This window comes from Eptatretus burgeri, chromosome 3, assembly GCF_056783735.1.
Source record: "Eptatretus burgeri isolate ZD-2024b chromosome 3, Ebu_testis_v1, whole genome shotgun sequence".
Taxonomy (NCBI): Eukaryota; Metazoa; Chordata; class Myxini; order Myxiniformes; family Myxinidae; genus Eptatretus; species Eptatretus burgeri.
Window position 1 is genome coordinate 120,562,646 of NC_140963.1, and position 18,007 is coordinate 120,580,652.

Sequence of the window (18,007 nt, forward strand, 5' to 3'; positions counted from 1 at the left end):
AAAACCCACGCACAGGCAGTAACCATCTCCAATTTTGGAAATTCTTCCGAGAAAAAAAAGTCATAATATTTTAATGACGTCAATATTATGACGTCATAATATTGACGTCATAATATCGCCGCAAATGGAAATCGCCTATACCATTATCTCAGAAACTTGGCAAGCTGTTTGAATTTTCTTTGCGGGAATCAAGCCAGGCAATTAACACAGATAATTTATCGCAAACCTGATACATCACAATGACGTCATATTCGTTTTTATGACGTCATCCTTAAGAGGACGAGGATCTTAGCTCATTTGAGCTTGTTTAATCTGCCGAGATATCACGGTTTGCCGTCGGCCTCGTTGATGTTAGTTTTCCCAAACAAACAGATAATGCGATTTCAACTCTCTTTATACCTTCAGCAAAGTATTCAAGACTCGATGACGTCCTCCCGTTGATATTCTGTGCAAAATGTTCAACATTAAAAAAAAAACATCAAGTTGTGCGAAATTTCAAATACTTGCGAGAGGCACTGCATCAGCAGCACTGCGTCAAATGATACTTCTTGCAGCCACATGCTGCATCGGAATGACGAAGTAGCAGCCTGACATTTGCTGGTGGCCGTTTAAGCCAAAACCGAACCCCAAATTAACGTGATAACCTGAAAAAAAACAACAACATTACTTTGAATACGAGGACTTTGGCATCGCAGGCACGTTTCAAATGTGACAACCACAATGCAAATGAGATTCTGGAGAAGATTGAGATATCTATTCAAATCAAAACTTCTTTCATGTGTAATCACAGGGAACTAGAAGGGCACTCGGTGGAGCGCATACCTCCGCCACGTAATACCCAATCCACAAGAACATATAGGGCCCAATACATTTTTGATATATCATGCTATATATCCCTCAATGGTTCCCATCGTGTGCTGCCTTTTTGGCTGCATCATTGGTTAGGGGCACGGGTATGCCGCTGATGCAGTGCCCCTCTTACCAGTATACTTGTGCTCATTTTGCTGACCTTGGAATGATGACAGGCTGTCAACCCCCTGGTGTTAATTCAGTGGCCAACGAGACTCGAACTCAGGAACCTAGGATCCCAAGCCACCGCCCTAACGACAAAGCCAACACCACGCTACTATCTCTCAACGGTGAAGAATCACTTTAAAAATTATCGGATCCAGATCCGGATCTTCACCAAAATCTGATCACACACCGAACCTGTCTACAAAATTTCATCCGGATCCGTCCACAACTTTTTGAGATGTCCTGTACACAAAGACAGACAGACAGACAGACAGAAATGGGTGAAAACGTAAACTCCTTCACCTTCGGTGGCGGAGGTAACTGTGAATCTCAAACAGGTGTAACCACAATAAATAAATAAATAAATGAGAAAGGCACTCGGTAGGGCACATACATCCGCCAGGCTTAACAGTTTATGTCTTGTACCCCCACTGATAGGCCAGGTCTGGATCTGGAATTGAACCAAAATATTGTTACGGTTGTGGAAATTCACAGAACACCATTCAGGCTTCCCAGAGATCAGTTATGTCGATAAGTGTGTGTTCAGAATAGATTTCCCCACGGATGTCTAAAGGTCTTTATTCGTGAAACCGGGCTGTGATCTTTGAGTCAGCCATTATTCTTTTGCTATCTTTTATTTTGGAACAAGAACAACCGCCTCCCAACAACCACGCCATCCCAACCACAGCGCCAACCACAACCGTCTCTCAACAACCATGCCATCCCCACCACAGCGCCAACCACGACATCTCCTCAACATCTCCACAAACGCACATCGCCTCACCTTCATCTCCATTGCGCCGCCATCTTTTCGCCAGCAACGGCGAATCCCACGGACGAGCAACATCGCCGCTGACAGACGCGAGGGTTCCCTGTTAGAGTGGGAGCCGATGATTCCTGCAACGTCCGCGTGGTTGATGATTTCGCCCACGTCCGCGCATGTCCAAGCTTCACGAAGAGATTGGATCAGAATCACAAAAGGGGCGGAGCCAGCGGGGGGTGAGAGGTGAGAGGTGAGAGATCAAACGCACCCCCGACCCGATAAAAAGGCACGCCGGAACGCCAGTTGCGCAGTGGAAGTCTGGAGTCGAGCTGGTGTCGAGTCGGAGGAAGCCAGCAGTCCGCCAAGGTTTGAGTCCAGTGGAGGGCAGTTGGGGTCATCGGAGCGCAGCCAAGCCTGCCGTGCAGAACTGCGGGAAGGTGGAGAAAGCCGGAGAGAGGTCACCAGCCAGCGACAGAACGGTCCGAGCCAACGCTGAGGAACGGGCGGGCTCTTAAAAAAAAGAGCATCAACTCTCGAAAGAGCAAAGGCCCGTTCGTTCCTCTGAGGCGTCGTCGGCGAGGCCGATCCACGAGGCCGCATGGCGGGGCCTGGACCAACCGAGCTGCCGTGCTTCCGAAAAGTGTCGAGGGTCGCTCAGCGAGTCACCACGAGGGTGACAGGTAACCAGCCCAGCCTCTCGGAGCTCTTGCGGTCTCCACAGCTCCGTGGATATTGAAGGCCTACGGGTCTAGTTCTGCCCCTCCCTTTCCTGGGGTTTCTTTGTATGAAAGTTGTGGTACAGTGTCCATAAGTAGAACTGTTAAGTGAATGTACAGTAATAAATAGAATGGTTGTAGTTCTTTGTCTTGCTCGTGTTTTGTCCCTTACCTGCATTGCTTTACTGACTGTATGATTGCATACGTGTTTGCATGCATACGTGTTACAAATAAATGTCATTGTGTGAATGTTCACCTGTTCGTTGCGTCCTTTCCCTCAACTGAGCTGCCGTCATTGCGTTCAGGATATTAACTGGCTTTTAAATAGCCGATAAAGTAATCGGATCCGGCGGGGCTTGGTGATATACACCGCTCGGCAAATCGCAAACGGAGCGAGCTGCTTAAGCGGCTCGTTTCCAAGCAGGTCCCGTTGAGGTGTAAATCCCCGGCATTTCTGTCTGCGTGCATACTTGGGTAAATCGACAATTCGGCGATCGGAGCCTGTCGCGCGTGGACAGAATAGTTGGCTGATTTACGGTGTGGTTAAAAACACACCTGTAGCTGGATTTCGGCGTTGATCCGAAAGCTGCGACTAGGTTTGCCACGTCCGGTGGGCGCGAGGCTGCGTTTAGCTAAAAGCGGTCGTTCGCACGCCGGAGTGGTGAGAAACCACAACAATATAATTAGCTTGTTCTTGTCACTAACCGAACTCATCCACCAATTTTCGTCTGAATCCGTTCATAACTTTTTCAGATATCATGATACACTGCATGTCGTTGTTGGCCCCATCTCTCACTCGTGAAGAATCACTTTATAAACTCTCGGATCTGGATCTTAATCAGAATCAAATCGATTCGTCCTATTCTCACACTCAACCTGTCCACCAAGTTTCATTGAATCCATCCATAACTTTGAGATATCCTGTTCAGAGAGAGACAGACAGACAGACAAGCACACCAATGGGTGAAAACATAACCCCTGTCCAGCTTCGGTGGCAGAGGGAGTTAAAAAACATTAAAAAAAAAAAATCAGGCTTGAACGTGTAAAAACACAAAACAAAGGAATTTATTGTTGTACATGGGAAAGTCATCGCATCCAAGCCCTCCATGAACTGTTCACAAAACAAACACCACCCTCCCCGACCTCCTAACTAACAATACGCATCATTTGCCAATACAGAAATCTCGAAATATAATGTCGAGAACCTCCGTGGGAGTCACATGACCAGTAATGTGACCGAGTTCGTGCATCGCCCCACGAAGATTCGAAGCTTCAATCGCCAGGTCCGGCTCTGTGTCCCGTGTTGTATCCGGCTGTCTGTCCGAGTCCAAATCCAATTGTCCATCAAGCCATCCACATCGTTCTTGATACCGCTCGATGGCTGACAGGCAGTGGATGAGATGCGTGCGATGCCGTGCTTGGGTCAAACTCGGGCTGTCGGTGAGAGGGTCACCACACCTGTTTGCACGACGACAGGTTGGCAGGGGGGGGAGGGGAAAACGGAAATGAGAACACACAATGATATCACGTGCATTACTCATAATCACCGGACTTACTATTGGTATATACATCATTCTTTTACAGGTAAAATGGCTCTGTAACCTCTTCTACTGTTAACCTCAACAAGGAAACTGCTTCTTGTTGGTCTTGCATTTGAAAAGTTTCTCAATTTGCGAGTCCCTTTTAAAAGATGTTCCCACACAATGGAAGAATGCGTTAAATGAATGAACAAGCATAACCAAGGATGCCCAGAAAGTCCCAACCTGACGTTGATGTTAAAGTAGGCCCTCTAATTCCACATGAACCTTGTTCATCTCTCAACATGGAATGAGTCAATCTTCATCTCAGACCTCAATGGCATTCCTTATAGGTTGGACCTAATTTTCTCGGATGGTGGTACAGGCAGCCATGTCGTATAAAAGCTCACTTTCATCAGCTCACGATTCGATTTTGGTGAAGATCCGGATGGTAGAATTATTTAAGTGATTCTTCACAATTGAGAGATAGGGCCAAAAACGATGTATAGCACGATATCTCAAAAAGTTGTGGACGAGTTGTGTAGATGACAAGAACAACCTGATTAGATTTTGGTTCAGGTCTGGATCCAGATCCGACCTATCAGTGGGATACAAAACGTAAACTGTTCAGCCTGGCGGAGGTACGCGCTCCACTGAGTGCCGTTCAATTTCATGTGCAACATCACATACATCCACGCTCTCCCAGGTAAACGAACTGAGGGTTCGAATAAAAAGTACAAAAAAAAATTTGCTTTGTACAGATATTTGTACAAATTATGAAATCGAAAATCCTTTCCTTGCATCTCAAATTAATGCACAACTCACATCGTTTCGACCTTGACCTCAAGTGTGCTCACGAACGTGTCCAGGCTGTCGCCGGTCTTGCACGAGATGAAGGACGTCTCAGGGAGGGTGGAGTCAAGTTTGTTCCTCAAGTTCTCAACCTGAAAGGAGTCCAGGAGATCCACTTTGTTTAAGACCAAAATAACCTCTCTGTCCTGTGGTGGACAAAGCTCCTTTTCCGGCCTCAGTTGTCCATTTGTAGTGCGCCAGTCTGCTTGTACTGTCGGAGAACATGTCCAATAAGGGTGTGTGCATTCCCTGCCTTCCTCTTGCTGCTCTTCCTCTTCCCATCTCCCTTGGAGAACTTTCTTGATGTAGTTCTGGAGAGCAGCAACTGGGTGCTCCAGATCCACCTCCATCACATCGACCACAACGACGACGACATCTGCTCGGTTCAGTCTTTCAATACAACAAAGGAGGATGAGAAGAATGGAGAATTAAGGGTTATAAAACAACAAAAACTAATACAGTCATGCGCCGTATTACGATGTTTCGGTCAACGACGAACCGCATATATGATGGTGGTCCCACAAGATTATAATGGAGCTGAAAAGTTCTTATCGCCTCGTGACGTCGTAGCGCTGCCAGTCGTATAAAAATACAGTATAGCACTTACAATTATGTACAGTACATAATACTTGATAATGATAGCAAACAACTACAGTGTGGCCCCGTTATAGCACGATTGTTGAGGTCCATCAAATGTCATCGTGAAAAAAGTGGGGTCGCACTAAATCGGGATTCAAGAAAATCAGCGTTCAAACTGACCCAATGTTGACCTAACATCCTAAAACACCCCGATTTTCGCCATATTTGACCCGTTTTACAAAGGTAAAACGAGCAGCGTTTTCCGTCTATCTTGGATGTGGGACAGTGGGACAAGATGTGGAGGTGGAAGAGTGATATCGATGATCCTGACCCTGTATAGGCCGAGGCTAATGTGTGTGTTTGTGTCTTCGTTTTTAACAAAACAGTTTAAAAAGTAAAAAAAAAAGAAGAAAATCTTTTTGTACAGCTGTACAATGTGTTTGTGTTTTAGGGTTCGGGTTAGAACAAAAGTCAAAAAGTTAAAAAAATATATTTAAAAAGTTGATAAAGTAAAAAAGTTACAGTAACCTGAGGTTAATTTATTATTGAAGAAAGGAAAAAAAAATTTATTATTGAAGTATTCAGTGCAGTAACATGCTGTACAGGTTTGTAGCCAAGGAGCAATAGGCTATACCATATAGCCTGGGTGTGTAGTAGGCTATACCATATAGCCTGGGTGTGTAGTAGGCTATACCATATAGCCTGGGTGTGTAGCAGGCTATACCATATAGCCTGGGTGTGTAGCAGGCTATACCATATAGCCTGGGTGTGTAGCAGGCTATACCATATAGCCTTGGTGTGTAGTAGGCTATACCATATAGCCTTGGTGTGTAGTAGGCTATACCATATAGCCTGAGTGTGTAGTAGGCTATACCATATAGCCTGGGTGTGTAGCAGGCTATACCATATAGCCTGGGTGTGTAGCAGGCTATACCATATAGCCTGGGTGTGTAGCAGGCTATACCATATAGCCTGGGTGTGTAGCAGGCTATACCATATAGCCTGGGTGTGTAGTAGGCTATACCATATAGCTTGGGTGTGTAGCAGGCTATACCATATAGCCTGGGTGTGTAGCAGGCTATACCATATAGCCTGGGTGTGTAGCAGGCTATACCATATAGCCTGGGTGTGTAGCAGGCTATACCATATAGCCTGGGTGTGTAGTAGGCTATACCATATAGCCTGGGTGTGTAGTAGGCTATACCATATAGCCTGGGTGTGTAGTAGGCTATACCATATAGCCTGGGTGTGTAGTAGGCTATACCATATAGCCTGGGTGTGTAGTAGGCTATACCATATAGCCTGGGTGTGTAGTAGGCTATACCATCTAGGTTTGTGTAAGTACACTCAATGATGTTCACACAATGACGACATCGCTTAACGATGCATTTCTCAGAACGTATCCCCGTCATTAAGTGATGCATGACTGCACTGTGAGGGTACATCATTTAAGTGTGGAGGGGTGGAGGTGCTTGAGGAAGGCGTGGGGGCGGGGGGGTGATAATGGGGGCGGGTGATAAGGGAGGCGGGATGATGAGAGGGGGTGATAAGGGAAGAGAAAGGCGGTGACGTGGAAAGAGATGGAGGCGGAGTGATAAGATGAGAGGAGGGGGTGATAAGGGAGGAGTGGGGGCGTTAAGGCGGAATCATGTTAGCAAGAGGAGGGGGGTGTGACGGGGGAGGGGTTGGGTGGGGAGCGACAAGGGGGTTGGGGCGTGACAAGGGAGCGGGTGATGGGAAGAAGGGGGGGTGATTGGAGGGATCAGATGATGGGAGGGAGGGTGATGGGGAGGGGTGTGATGGAGAGGGGAAGGGTGAGGGTGAGGGGAGAAGGAAAACATCATAAGAAAAAGTAAGTCATTAAACCTGGTCAATAACTCTTACCTCTGCAGAGCTCGGCGAACACCTTCCTTCTCCACAGGGTCCACAGAGGCACGCAATCCAGCGGTGTCACTCAGCATTACAGGAAAACCCGAAAGGTCCAATGATGTCTCAAGGACATCACGTGTTGTTCCAGCAATTGGTGTTACTATGGCAACTGGGCGTTTGCCTGCCATATAGGAGATTGAGAAAAAAAGAAATAACATTGTCTCACCCGAAATCTCTCTCTTCAACAATCAACTTTAAATAAATTGCCAAAATAGACTTTCAATGTTGGGCGAGCTGACACCGAGCTGTTAATCGTTGAAATTAGATTATTTATTTTGTTCATCAGAGTCCCATGCTCTTCACCACACTCTTCCCATCCCCCCATGTCCCTTCCCCACCACCCCTCCTCCCACCCGACAGCCCCACCCCATACACAGTGCATTAAGAAGGCTGCTTTTTCCAGCATTGGTGGCACCAGCGATCACCACGTCCAGACCGGACCTCAGGCGCTCGCCTCGCAAGCCGTCCTTGAGGTGTGCCTCAATCTCCAGTCTCAATGCAGCAAGCTCTGTAGCCACTGAGGGTACAATGCAAACAAGACGAGCAAATGAAACAACCAATCCTCTCTTGGTGGTCATCCTTGAACAACAAAAGTAAAAACCAATGAGTCGTCTTGGATACGTCCATTCGCACCACAGGAATGTCCAAGCCATCAGAGATCTATTTCCCATTTATCAAGGGTTCAACTCCATGCGTTAAAAGTCTCGAGTGAACTAATTTTTTTCAAACATTCCATCTTCAGAGAAATAAATTTCACATGATCTCACGTGTTCACCAGAAGCTTTCCTTGGAGGTTGTGTTTGTGTGTTATCATATCATTTTTGGCCAAACCGTAAAACCGTACGTGTGCCGAGGCCGGACAAGGAGGCCGATGTGCAAGGAATCTGTGAGGGGGTGGAGCATCAGCTGTGGTCAAGTGATTCTCGTCCTCCTTACAGAGGAATTTGTGCATTGCGTTCCTCCAAGCCTGTCCCTCGGTGGACCACAGTTATAGCGGAGGGTGGTGGGCTCTTGACAGAGGAGTCCGGAGTGAAGGAACACTGGGCCGGTTACTTTGAGCGGCTGTACCAGGCTGACCCACCAGTTGTTGAGTTAGATGTCAGGGGTGTTACTATCCCTATTGATGACCCTCCAATCAACTGTGAACCACCTTCCTTTATAGAAACACAGGCTACGGTGAACGAGTTGAAAGGGGGTAAAGCTGCTGGGATCTGTGGCATCCATAATGAAGTTCTCAAGGCTGGTGGAAATGCTGTGCTCGTGTGGTTGCATGCAGTTCTGTGCTCTGTTTGGAGCACAAGCATCATCCCAACTGACAGGAAGAGGGGTCTTGTTCTCCCTCTCTGGAAACGGAAGGGTGATCGCCAGGATTGCAACAGCTACCGAGGGGTGACGGTGTAAGGTCTTTGCGCAAGACCTTACACCGTCTGTGCTGCGTAAGGTCTTTGCTCAGATAATTCTTGATCAGGTTTGCCAGAACTTCTGCTTGAGCACCAGCACCCAGAGCATTCGAGTTTTACACCAAAGTGGTCAACGATTGACCGTATCCTTGCTCTTCGGGTCCTCAACAAACGCAGATGAGAATTTCGGCAGGGGCTGCTTGCAAGCCTTTGTTGATCTCCCCAAAACATTTGATTCAGTGAATCGGGATGCCGTCTAGAGGATTATTGGGCTTTGTGGAGTGCCACCAAAACTGATCAATCTGATTTCTGAACTGCACTCTGGTACTGAGAGTGCTGCAAGGTGTCGTGGTTCCATCTCAGACTTATTTCCAATTGTTACTGGAGTTCATCAGGGGTGTGTACTAGCCCCCACACTTTTCAGCACTTGCATGGACTGGATTAGAGGGAGAATGTCAGAGAGATCAAGCTGTGGTGCATCGTTTGGGAATGTCAAGATCTCTGACCTTGATTTCGCCAATGATTCAGTCAACTTTACGGAGACACAGGATATCCTCATGGGGGCCTTCAAGGCACTGAATGAGGAGGCAGAGCCACTGGGATTATGGGTTTCCTGGGTCAAAACTAAGATCCAGGCTTTCAGTGATATCTTGGATGTCTGTTCCTGTTTTGAGGTGAGGATGTTGAGTTTACGGAGAGCTTCATGTATCTTGTTAGTGATATTCATATCTATGCATGTTGTGAGCCACAGGTCGAGAGATGTCTGGGTCGGGCCTGGGGAGTCATGGATTAACTGGATCATGGAGTGTGGCGCTGTCGGTACCTGTCCAGGACAAAAGTCCGAATGCACCTATCCGTCTGCAAGGTGTTCTCCCCTGCCCCTCATCATTGCCTGCATCCCTTGTTTGTCCATGTCCATATGTTTTCTCCCTCAGCCCTGTTGTAGGTATTTCCCCCTTCTCCTTCTGCTGTTCCGTTTTATAATGTTGCGTCCTGATCCGTTCTGTGTTCTAGCTTTTCCACAAGTCAATTTTGTATGAAAAAAAAAGAAGCCAAATGTTTTTGTTTACTCACAGTCATTCTTGCATCGCAGTGACCGATCTGTAGGGTTCCAATGACTGGTTGCTATAATCTTGTGACAGAGGCAGATAACACTGTCATCAATGTCACAAAATGTCTGACATTTCCTCATGTACATGGAGCAACATGACCCTCATGCAATACAAATAAGTAATAATAAATAATAATAATAATAATAAAAATATTAATAATGAAAAACAAGTCGATTAAAACTCACCTTCATCCAAAACGTTGTCCTCTATGTTGTCATCTTCATTGAAGTCGATGTAAGCTTCCACATGAGCCAAACACTGAAAACAGTTAGCAATTCTGTGGGGGTTGTTCGTGATCTTATCCTTTTATATACTGAACAAGCAAGTCAGGCAAGGAAAGAGCAAGTACCATCTTGGGAGGTCGGTGGTTCAAACCACCGACCTCCCAGACTCGGAATGGGATCTCTAACCATGACACCACCGAGTCCGGTAGTTTACTGGGAAATCCACAACCAAAGTGTCGTATTCCTTCAATACCAGCTTGAAACGTGTATTCTTCCAGTTTTCCATTTGATACAAGTAGTAAACTCTTCATAAGTCTCAACACTGGTGATGATAATGAAGAGGAAAGCAATAACTTGCACCTCTTCATTTTAATTATCATCAACCACCTCACCCCCATCTCCATCCTCATAATTCATGATTAACGGCCCTCTTCTATCGATTAATTAATCTATTCATTAATCCCAACCTTAGCCAATCGCTCTCTCCAGGCATTGTACAACTTTCCCAGTTCTCCATCAAGCTGACGGAGGGCTTGCCGACGTTGGGAGGCCGTCTCAGCCTGTACGAGGTCACCGAGGCCTTCTATGGCAGTCAGATCCAGCTTTCCATGGAAGAAGGCACGGCGTGCAAATGCGCCCGGTTCAGCGGGACGCAGGCCAGGTAGGGAGCCTTTCAAAAAAACCCCAAAAAACACACCACAAATTAAATCAAAGGTAATCGAGAAGAAAAACCCTCAAAGTTACGAGTCATTTAGAACTCAGGAAGAAATGGAGTTCCTTCAGGTACTGTTTTAGAGATGGAAACAAAACTGTGCCCCAAGCAGTCAGTTCCCAACGAACCAAAGTGAAATGATGTTACATGGAAATGCGGACACGACGACGGAAGCGTCAGTGAAATAAAAGGGATGGGGGTGATGGTGCAAGTACCAGGTCAGAATACCTAGGGCTTCAAGGACTCCACGGATAACTGCGGAGCCACCATGAACATGGAACTCACACGAGTCCTCGCCTGTGAAACTGTGAGGACCTGTAAGAAAAGTGATTATAATATTATTAGCCCGTCCACCCTACGCAGTGGTGTGTGGGTGTGTGTGCGTGAAAGGGCCGTGTTCCATAAGCAAGCGGCTTGCCATCACTTGCCAAGGCAGCCGTTCCATATCAACCGCTTTGCAAGCTGCTTGGTAAGTGGAGCAAGCGACTAAGAGAGGTGCATGGTGAGTGGTCAGCGAATCGCTTGCCAACGGAACACCGCTGCGTGTTAGCAAAAATAGCCGCCGTAGTCAAATTCAAAATGATTGTCATCACAGAGGACAATATTAAAATATGCATTTCATATTTTTACTGTTGCTTCTACTTCTCAACTCAATTCTATAAAATCGACAAACAGGAAAAACCCCTCCGCCCTCGCCCCAAAATGCGCCATAGTAGGTCCATAGATAAACTTGGTCGCAGGGCTCCTCCTTGTGACTTCTCATTTCATTATGTCTCTTTCTCGAACTCTGGAGCCGCTGCTAACACAATCAAGTATTTGGGGAAGTTGTCACGAGTAAAACTAAAAACGACGGCCTGGACAGTATTTGCTGGAGTACCACAATAGCATTGTTGACATGGAGACCGCCGTGTTGTTTAGCAGTGCTGCCCACTCTGTTCATTGGAGTGTTTGAACGCTTTGAATCAAGGAAGCCAGTTGAAGAGCTGTGAGCAAGATGTTTACTAACGGAACATCCCTGGGCACAAGCATTTGAGGTTTTGTCATCAAATCCTAATAAGAATATTAGACCAATAAATCATTGGATCAACATGTAAAAGGACAATGACACAGCGAGTCGAAATAGGCCTTATTAGCCTGTCCGCCACTGTGCTGTGTGAGACGGCCGGGTTTGGGTTTTTTTCTCTAATCTCTTCAGTGTTTCTATATTTACTTACCATTTGAACTTCAGTGTGTCCGTCCTGGCCATAACGTTTTTACCATACGAGCTTTTGTCATAAATTTTTCTTCTCCTTCTTCCTCTTTCGGCTGCTCCAGTTAGGGGTCGCCACAGCAGATCATCCGTATGATCCGCATAGTGATTTGGCACATGTTTTACGCCGGATGCCCTTCCTGACGCAACCCTGGTCGCCTCTTACGACACAGGGATATGGTACACCTATTTTAACCGGGGTATACACCGGCCCAGTATACTGGTACTCATTTCGCCGACCTCGGAAGGATGACAGGCTGAGTCAACCCCCTGGTGTATTAATTCAGCGGCCCAACGGGGCTTGAACTCAGGACCTTTTGGATCCCAAGCCGCTGCCCTAACCACGGCGCCAACACCAGGCTCTTTGTCATAAATTTTTCAACAAACCTTTATTATGAGAACATGCAAAAGATTTCTGACTACAATTCACGGACCGGTGTAGGTTTGTCGTGCTACTCCTACTCCAGTTCTGGGCTTATTACATTCAGCTACATAGGATCAGCATGACCCCAATGAATGTATAGGGGTGTTTTTATCTTTGCCAGTCATCTTGGACATCACTGGGACCTCGCGGCGCGAGTTACGGGCGAGCAGCGCGCGTTGGCTCGCATGGCGGACCCCTCGAAGGCGAGCGCTTGTTGCGATGCGCAGGGCGACGACAAGGCCCCAGGTATCGTCCGACAGAAGGAACGAATGAGCGAGTCGCAGACCGCCACCCTGGCGGTGCAAAAAAAAAATGTATAAAAAAAAAGGCCTCGCTCCAAGTACACAGCCCCGGCCAGGATGTGGTAGACATCGTCGATTGGGCATAGGAGCACTAGTTAGTGGGATGGGGTTAGCGTAGCTAGACCGGCCTCATGGGGCAGGAACAGTTCCTCATGGGGCCCGTGGAATAGTTAGTGGGAATTTAGTTTAGAATGAGAAATGGGATGGGAGACTTGGACCGACATGGAATGTGTAGTGGGGGACATAGATTCGCTACGTAGAGTTAAAAGGAACGTGCATTAGAGTAAGGGATGATGGTGAGCATGATGTAGTTAGGGGAATTTAGTTCACAGAATGGCAGTGTTGAGTGATGAGAGTGAATTTTAAAAAATGTGTAAAATGAGTGAACATGGGTCAGCGGGCCTGAATGTGTGAATGGAGTGAATGTGGAATGCATGGTGCGAATGACTGATTGGGGGGAGGAGTGAATCCCACCCAAAGGAACCCGGGGTCAGTGTAATGTTAGTTAGTGGGCAGGGGTGCAAATTAACATGTTTATCCACCGGCCAGCAGGGCCGGTGACTAGAAAAAGTTACCGGCCCAGCAGAATTTCTACTGGCCCAATAAAATAAAGACAAAAGTCACAAATTTGATATCAAACACTTTTAATATACTCACATGAGTGAGTTTGATGAGTGAGGTTGGTTGGATGAGTGAGTTTGATGAGTGAGGTTGGTTGGATGAGTGAGTTTGATGGATGAGGTTGGTTGGATGAGTGAGTTTGATGAGTGAGGTTGGTTGTATGAGTGAGTTTAATGGAGGAGGTTTGCAGAATGAGTGAGTTTTATGGAGGAGGTTGGGTGGATGAGTGAGTTGGATGGATGGATGAGTGAGTTTGAGGAGTGGGGTGGGGATGCGGGGATGATGCAGGGAGGAGGAGGTTGTGGGTGATGGGGGGGGGACCTTTTTGTGTGGGTGATGGGGGGCAGGGGGTTGTGATTAGTGCTGGTGGGGGGAATTTTTGTGGGTAATGGGGTGGTTGTAGCTGATGGACGATGGGGGGGTTGTGGGTGATGGACGATGGGGTGGAGGGGGGGGGGTTGTGGGTGATGGACAATGGTGGGGGTACTACTCGTCCACCGAACATCACATATAAATTCACTCATCCACCTAACCTCACCCATCAAACTCACTCATTCACCCAACCTCACTCATCAAACTCACTCATTCATCTAACTCACTCATTAACCCAAAAGCCTCATCAAACTCACTTATTCACCTAACCTCACTCATGAAACTCACTCATTCACCCAAATTCACTCATTTAACCAACCTGGGCATGAGAAAATGCGTCCAAACCGCGCCAAACCGTCAAATCTCGCGCAATCACGCGTGATTTGGAACGAGATGAAAACAGACAAAATGGCCACCGCAGAATTACCGGTGATTTCTATGGATTTCTGTGGACAAAAGCATTAGTTCTAGTTGAGAAAACTAGTAGAGAAGCTAGTACAAAATAACAGGAATCACCAGTGATTCACCAGCCGGGCAGGTAAGGCAGTATCATGTACCCGCCCAGCACAAAAGTTAGGCGCCATTGGCGACCGTTAATTTGCACCCCTGGTGGGTTAGTTAAATTTTCGAAAAGGAGGTCGTTCTGTTGTTGGTGATGTACGAAGGCACGATACCTTTTGGAGGGGTGCAAGAGTTCATTGACCGGCTGGAAGCGTGGCTGTTGAAATGAGCGTATAGAGTAGAGGGCACCCCGGGCACCGGACTAGTCGGTCAGAGTAGGCCATGGGTCCAAGGGACCAGGATAGTGTACTGGGCACGGGTGGCCCTTCGGAAACGGTACCCGTAGCACCGAGATGCCGTGTGGGCATATACGGGGGAGTAGCCAAGAAGGGCACTCCCCACGTTCATAGGGAGCAGGTAGGCTCAGAGACAGCCTCCGCTGCCCGGGGGTGCCGTAGTTTGAGTTTGGCAGACGGAAGTCCCTGCCAAGTGAGCCACGCTGCCCAGCCACGAAATTATGCAAGGGCACGAGAGAAAATTTTAGGGCCAGGCCCAAATTTATAAGGAACACCAACACAGGCAACGGGAATCATGGGTTCTAGAACCGATAGTTTAAAGAGACAGGCATGATGTTGGACAGGAGACAGTAGGGTAGGTCTGAGCCCGTTTTTGGAGTGGCTGGCAACACCGCACTCCCACCAGAACCTCACGGACCAGACCAGAGGCCGGCCAGCTTCAAATGCCGGCCTGTTGTGCTGTATTTGCTGGTCTGCATTTGCCTTGCCTGCCTTTGCCTTGACCCCATGCCTTCTCGCCCTTGTCTTGCATGACCCCCATGTCACCATCTCACCATGTGCACCAGGACCATCTTCCAGTGCATTTGCAGAGACTGCCCTGCAGGTAGCCACTTCACAAGGACTGCATTGTGCAGCCCCATGCATTGTTGTTTTTTTTCTGCATCCATCCATTCACTGTGTCAGAGACTCCATTCGAGCCACAAACCGTGTTTTGCAATTCCGGGTGTTCGGTGGGAGACGGCGCTACTGGTCCACCTGGCGGCCGTTCCTCGCCACTGACCCCCGGCCCACAACAATACAGCTCGCCGCCTTTCAGGTCCTCATCGGTGTCCATTTTGTTTGCCACGAAGTACTGCTATAGACGATCAGTATAGTCTTCCCAATCACCCCCCACTGCGTATTCTTGCAATATGCCAATGGACAAAGACATCCTTGTCGCTGCTGTAATGTACTCGATCGACAGGGACGAAGGCTCTGAAGTGGGAACAGGTTTAATCCCGACACGGGCACAACACAGCATAGGAGCATGGGTGGGTCACATGACTCTGCTTAACCACGCCCCCGCTGCACCCATGTATGCATGCATTACCATAAATTACTGATACATCTCAGTAGTATTCTGTCAATACCAGCTCAAAACACTTAGCGAGTAGAAATAGGTTTTATAACTTACCCGCCCGTCCGCAGCCAAGCAGCGCGAGACGTCGCGGTTTTGTAACCACGTCTGTGTTTATTTATTTACCTTTTGAGCTCCAGTGCGTCTGTCCAGGCCATGAGTTTTTGTTTTTTAATTTTTTAATTTTCATCAAGTTTAGTTCAAGTACAAAGCGGACACGGACGGCCTTTGCATTTTTAGCTCCTTTCTCGTTTTAAAAATTATGATTATCGTTATTAATATTATTAAAGACAACATGGTTTACAGAGATTTTAAGAGTTTAATCGTTTGTCAAACTCCAAGTGTTTGATGCACCTGCCTTGAGAGCCCAAACAACATAGTTTGAGTTCCCCACCTTTCCACAACACCTCCAAAAGTTAACATTATCATCATCATGTAAAGGAAACGTTGATAAAGTATCAACCACTATGGGTTCTGACAGCTTCCCCGGGTATACATTTAGTTGGGGGAACCGACAGACACACTGCACGACTGTTGTGAAGTACAATTATTTATTTTTAGATCCTCGTGGAGGATCTCGAAATCTAACTCACGTTGTTGTTCTTGTGGACTTTTTTGTTTCACAGCCTGCAGTTTTCATCGAAACTTCCTGAAACTTGGCGTATATATGTAAAAATACCCTGCGCAACTTTTTTGAATTCTGTTTGCGGGAATCGAACAGGGCATTAGCAGAGATGAATTACCGCACATATGATATATCACTATGACGTCATATCAATTTTTATGACGTCATTCCTATTTTTTGACATTTTTTGTTTCACAACCCAGAGTTTTCATCGGATCTTCGTGAAACTTGCCATGTATATGCAGAAAGCCCACGCGCAGGCAGTAACCATCTCCGATTTTGGAAATTCTTCCTCGAAAAAAAAAGTTGACGTCATAATATCGCCGCTAATGGAAATCACCTATACCATTATCTCCGAAACGAGGCAAGCTGTTTGAATTTTGTTTGCGGGAATCAAGCCGGGCATTAGCACAGATAATTTATCGTAAACTTGATACATCACAATGACGTCATATTCGTTTTTATGACGTCATCATTAAGAGGACGAGGATCTTAGCTCATTTGAGCTCGTTTTTGTTTTAAACTGTTTGTAATTTGACCCACCCGGGAACCAGAGGACAAGACCACGGTCCAGCGTCTCTCCTGAAGTCGGCTCGCGTAGCCGTCTGAGGCGAGCACTCCGGGCAGGTGGGAGTTCGAAAGTCCCGGTGAGACCCCGCAAAGTCTCCGCGGCCTGGGGTCCCGACACCCGAATAACGGCCACACCCGAGCGGCCCGGCGCCGAGGAGAGCGCGAAAAGCGTGCCGCCCCGATCGCCGCAACCTCCCCCGTGAGCCCTCAAAGGGACGGGAGGGATTGAGATCCAGCGTTGCCGACCGATGCTCCTGCAAAACATCCCCCGTGAGCACGTGCAGCGCGCGCTCGATGCTGCTGGTTGTTGTTGTTGTTGTTGTTGTTGTTGTTTAGGGGTTATATTACATTTCAAAAGCATACAGGTTGAAAACGCTGTATATAAATTTTAACTACAAGTATCGCTTCTGCTACCGACGGAGATCCGTTTCACTATCCTCACCAATAAATTACATTTATAAAATCCTTTCAGGAAAAGAAAAAAAAAAAAAACAACTATCACTGACTACACCGACTATGCATGGCACCACAGGACAATTTACCCGACAGCCGTGCCATGAGCCCTTTAAAACTGCATCACCGACATAACCAATTATCACACAGGACTTACCTTTACTTCCATTGTCAGACGAGGATGAAGATAGAGAGAGACTTTGGACAACAATGGGTGTGGAGAGGAATGGGGGACAGGAGGGTTCATGGGGTGCACAAGATGGACACAGAAGGAAACTGTGAGGGGAAAACTGGAGAATTAAAAAGATGGATTTGGGTGAGGTTAATGAAGGTGGAAAAGATCATGGTTTTTGTATTGGACACAATCTGAAATGCTGCTGAACAGCTTCGTTGTCTTGAAGACTTGGAGGGAAGAATGAGATTAAAGAGAGTGTGGAAATTGGTTCTATACTCCATTGGTGGGGGGGGGGGGTAAAAAAAATAGGAACAATTGAGTGAAGGTGAGCAGTGATCCTACTTTTAGGTAGTTTCACCAGAAGGGGGGTTGGTGATGGGAGTGGACCGTGTGAGCCCTGCGCGTTTCAGAGAAAAAGATGTCGCAATGTTTTTGTTTTTTTTTCTTCCTTCAATCCAATATGGCTGCCGTACCATGTGACCTA

The 18,007-nt window shown here is 47.1% G+C and overlaps 1 protein-coding gene and 1 long non-coding RNA gene across 2 annotated transcripts; one reads left to right on the top strand and one right to left on the bottom strand.

The window, feature by feature from the left end:
• Positions 1-3,538: 3,538 nt before the first annotated feature.
• On the bottom strand, positions 3,539-17,217 carry GTPBP3 (GTP binding protein 3, mitochondrial). Its single transcript, XM_085875378.1, has 8 exons — positions 16,869-17,217; positions 11,047-11,133; positions 10,574-10,776; positions 10,068-10,140; positions 7,744-7,887; positions 7,326-7,491; positions 4,836-5,252; positions 3,539-3,951 (listed from the first exon to the last, which is right to left on the bottom strand). Exons 1-8 carry the CDS (start codon positions 17,158-17,160, stop codon positions 3,657-3,659), a joined length of 1,677 nt encoding a protein of 558 aa, XP_085731504.1. The 5' UTR covers positions 17,161-17,217; the 3' UTR covers positions 3,539-3,656.
• LOC147030859 (uncharacterized) lies at positions 8,025-10,020 on the top strand. Its single transcript, XR_015056548.1, has 2 exons — positions 8,025-8,772; positions 8,812-10,020. It is a non-coding gene; the product is annotated as an uncharacterized LOC147030859 (long non-coding RNA).
• Positions 17,218-18,007: the final 790 nt, after the last annotated feature.

What these genes read in the sequence shown, in the direction of transcription:
- GTPBP3 (XM_085875378.1), bottom strand. Translation starts at nt 17,160, where the DNA reads ATGTTTTGCAGGAGCATCGGTCGGCAACGCTGGATCTCAATCCCTCCC. An exon ending in TGGAGTCCTTGAAGCCCTAG is followed by an intron (nt 10,777 to 11,046) that starts GTATTCTGACCT and finishes TTTTTTTGAAAG; the next exon opens with GCTCCCTACCTGGCCTGCGT. An exon ending in GAGGTCAAGGTCGAAACGAT is followed by an intron (nt 3,952 to 4,835) that starts GTGAGTTGTGCA and finishes TCGTGCAAACAG; the next exon opens with GTGTGGTGACCCTCTCACCG.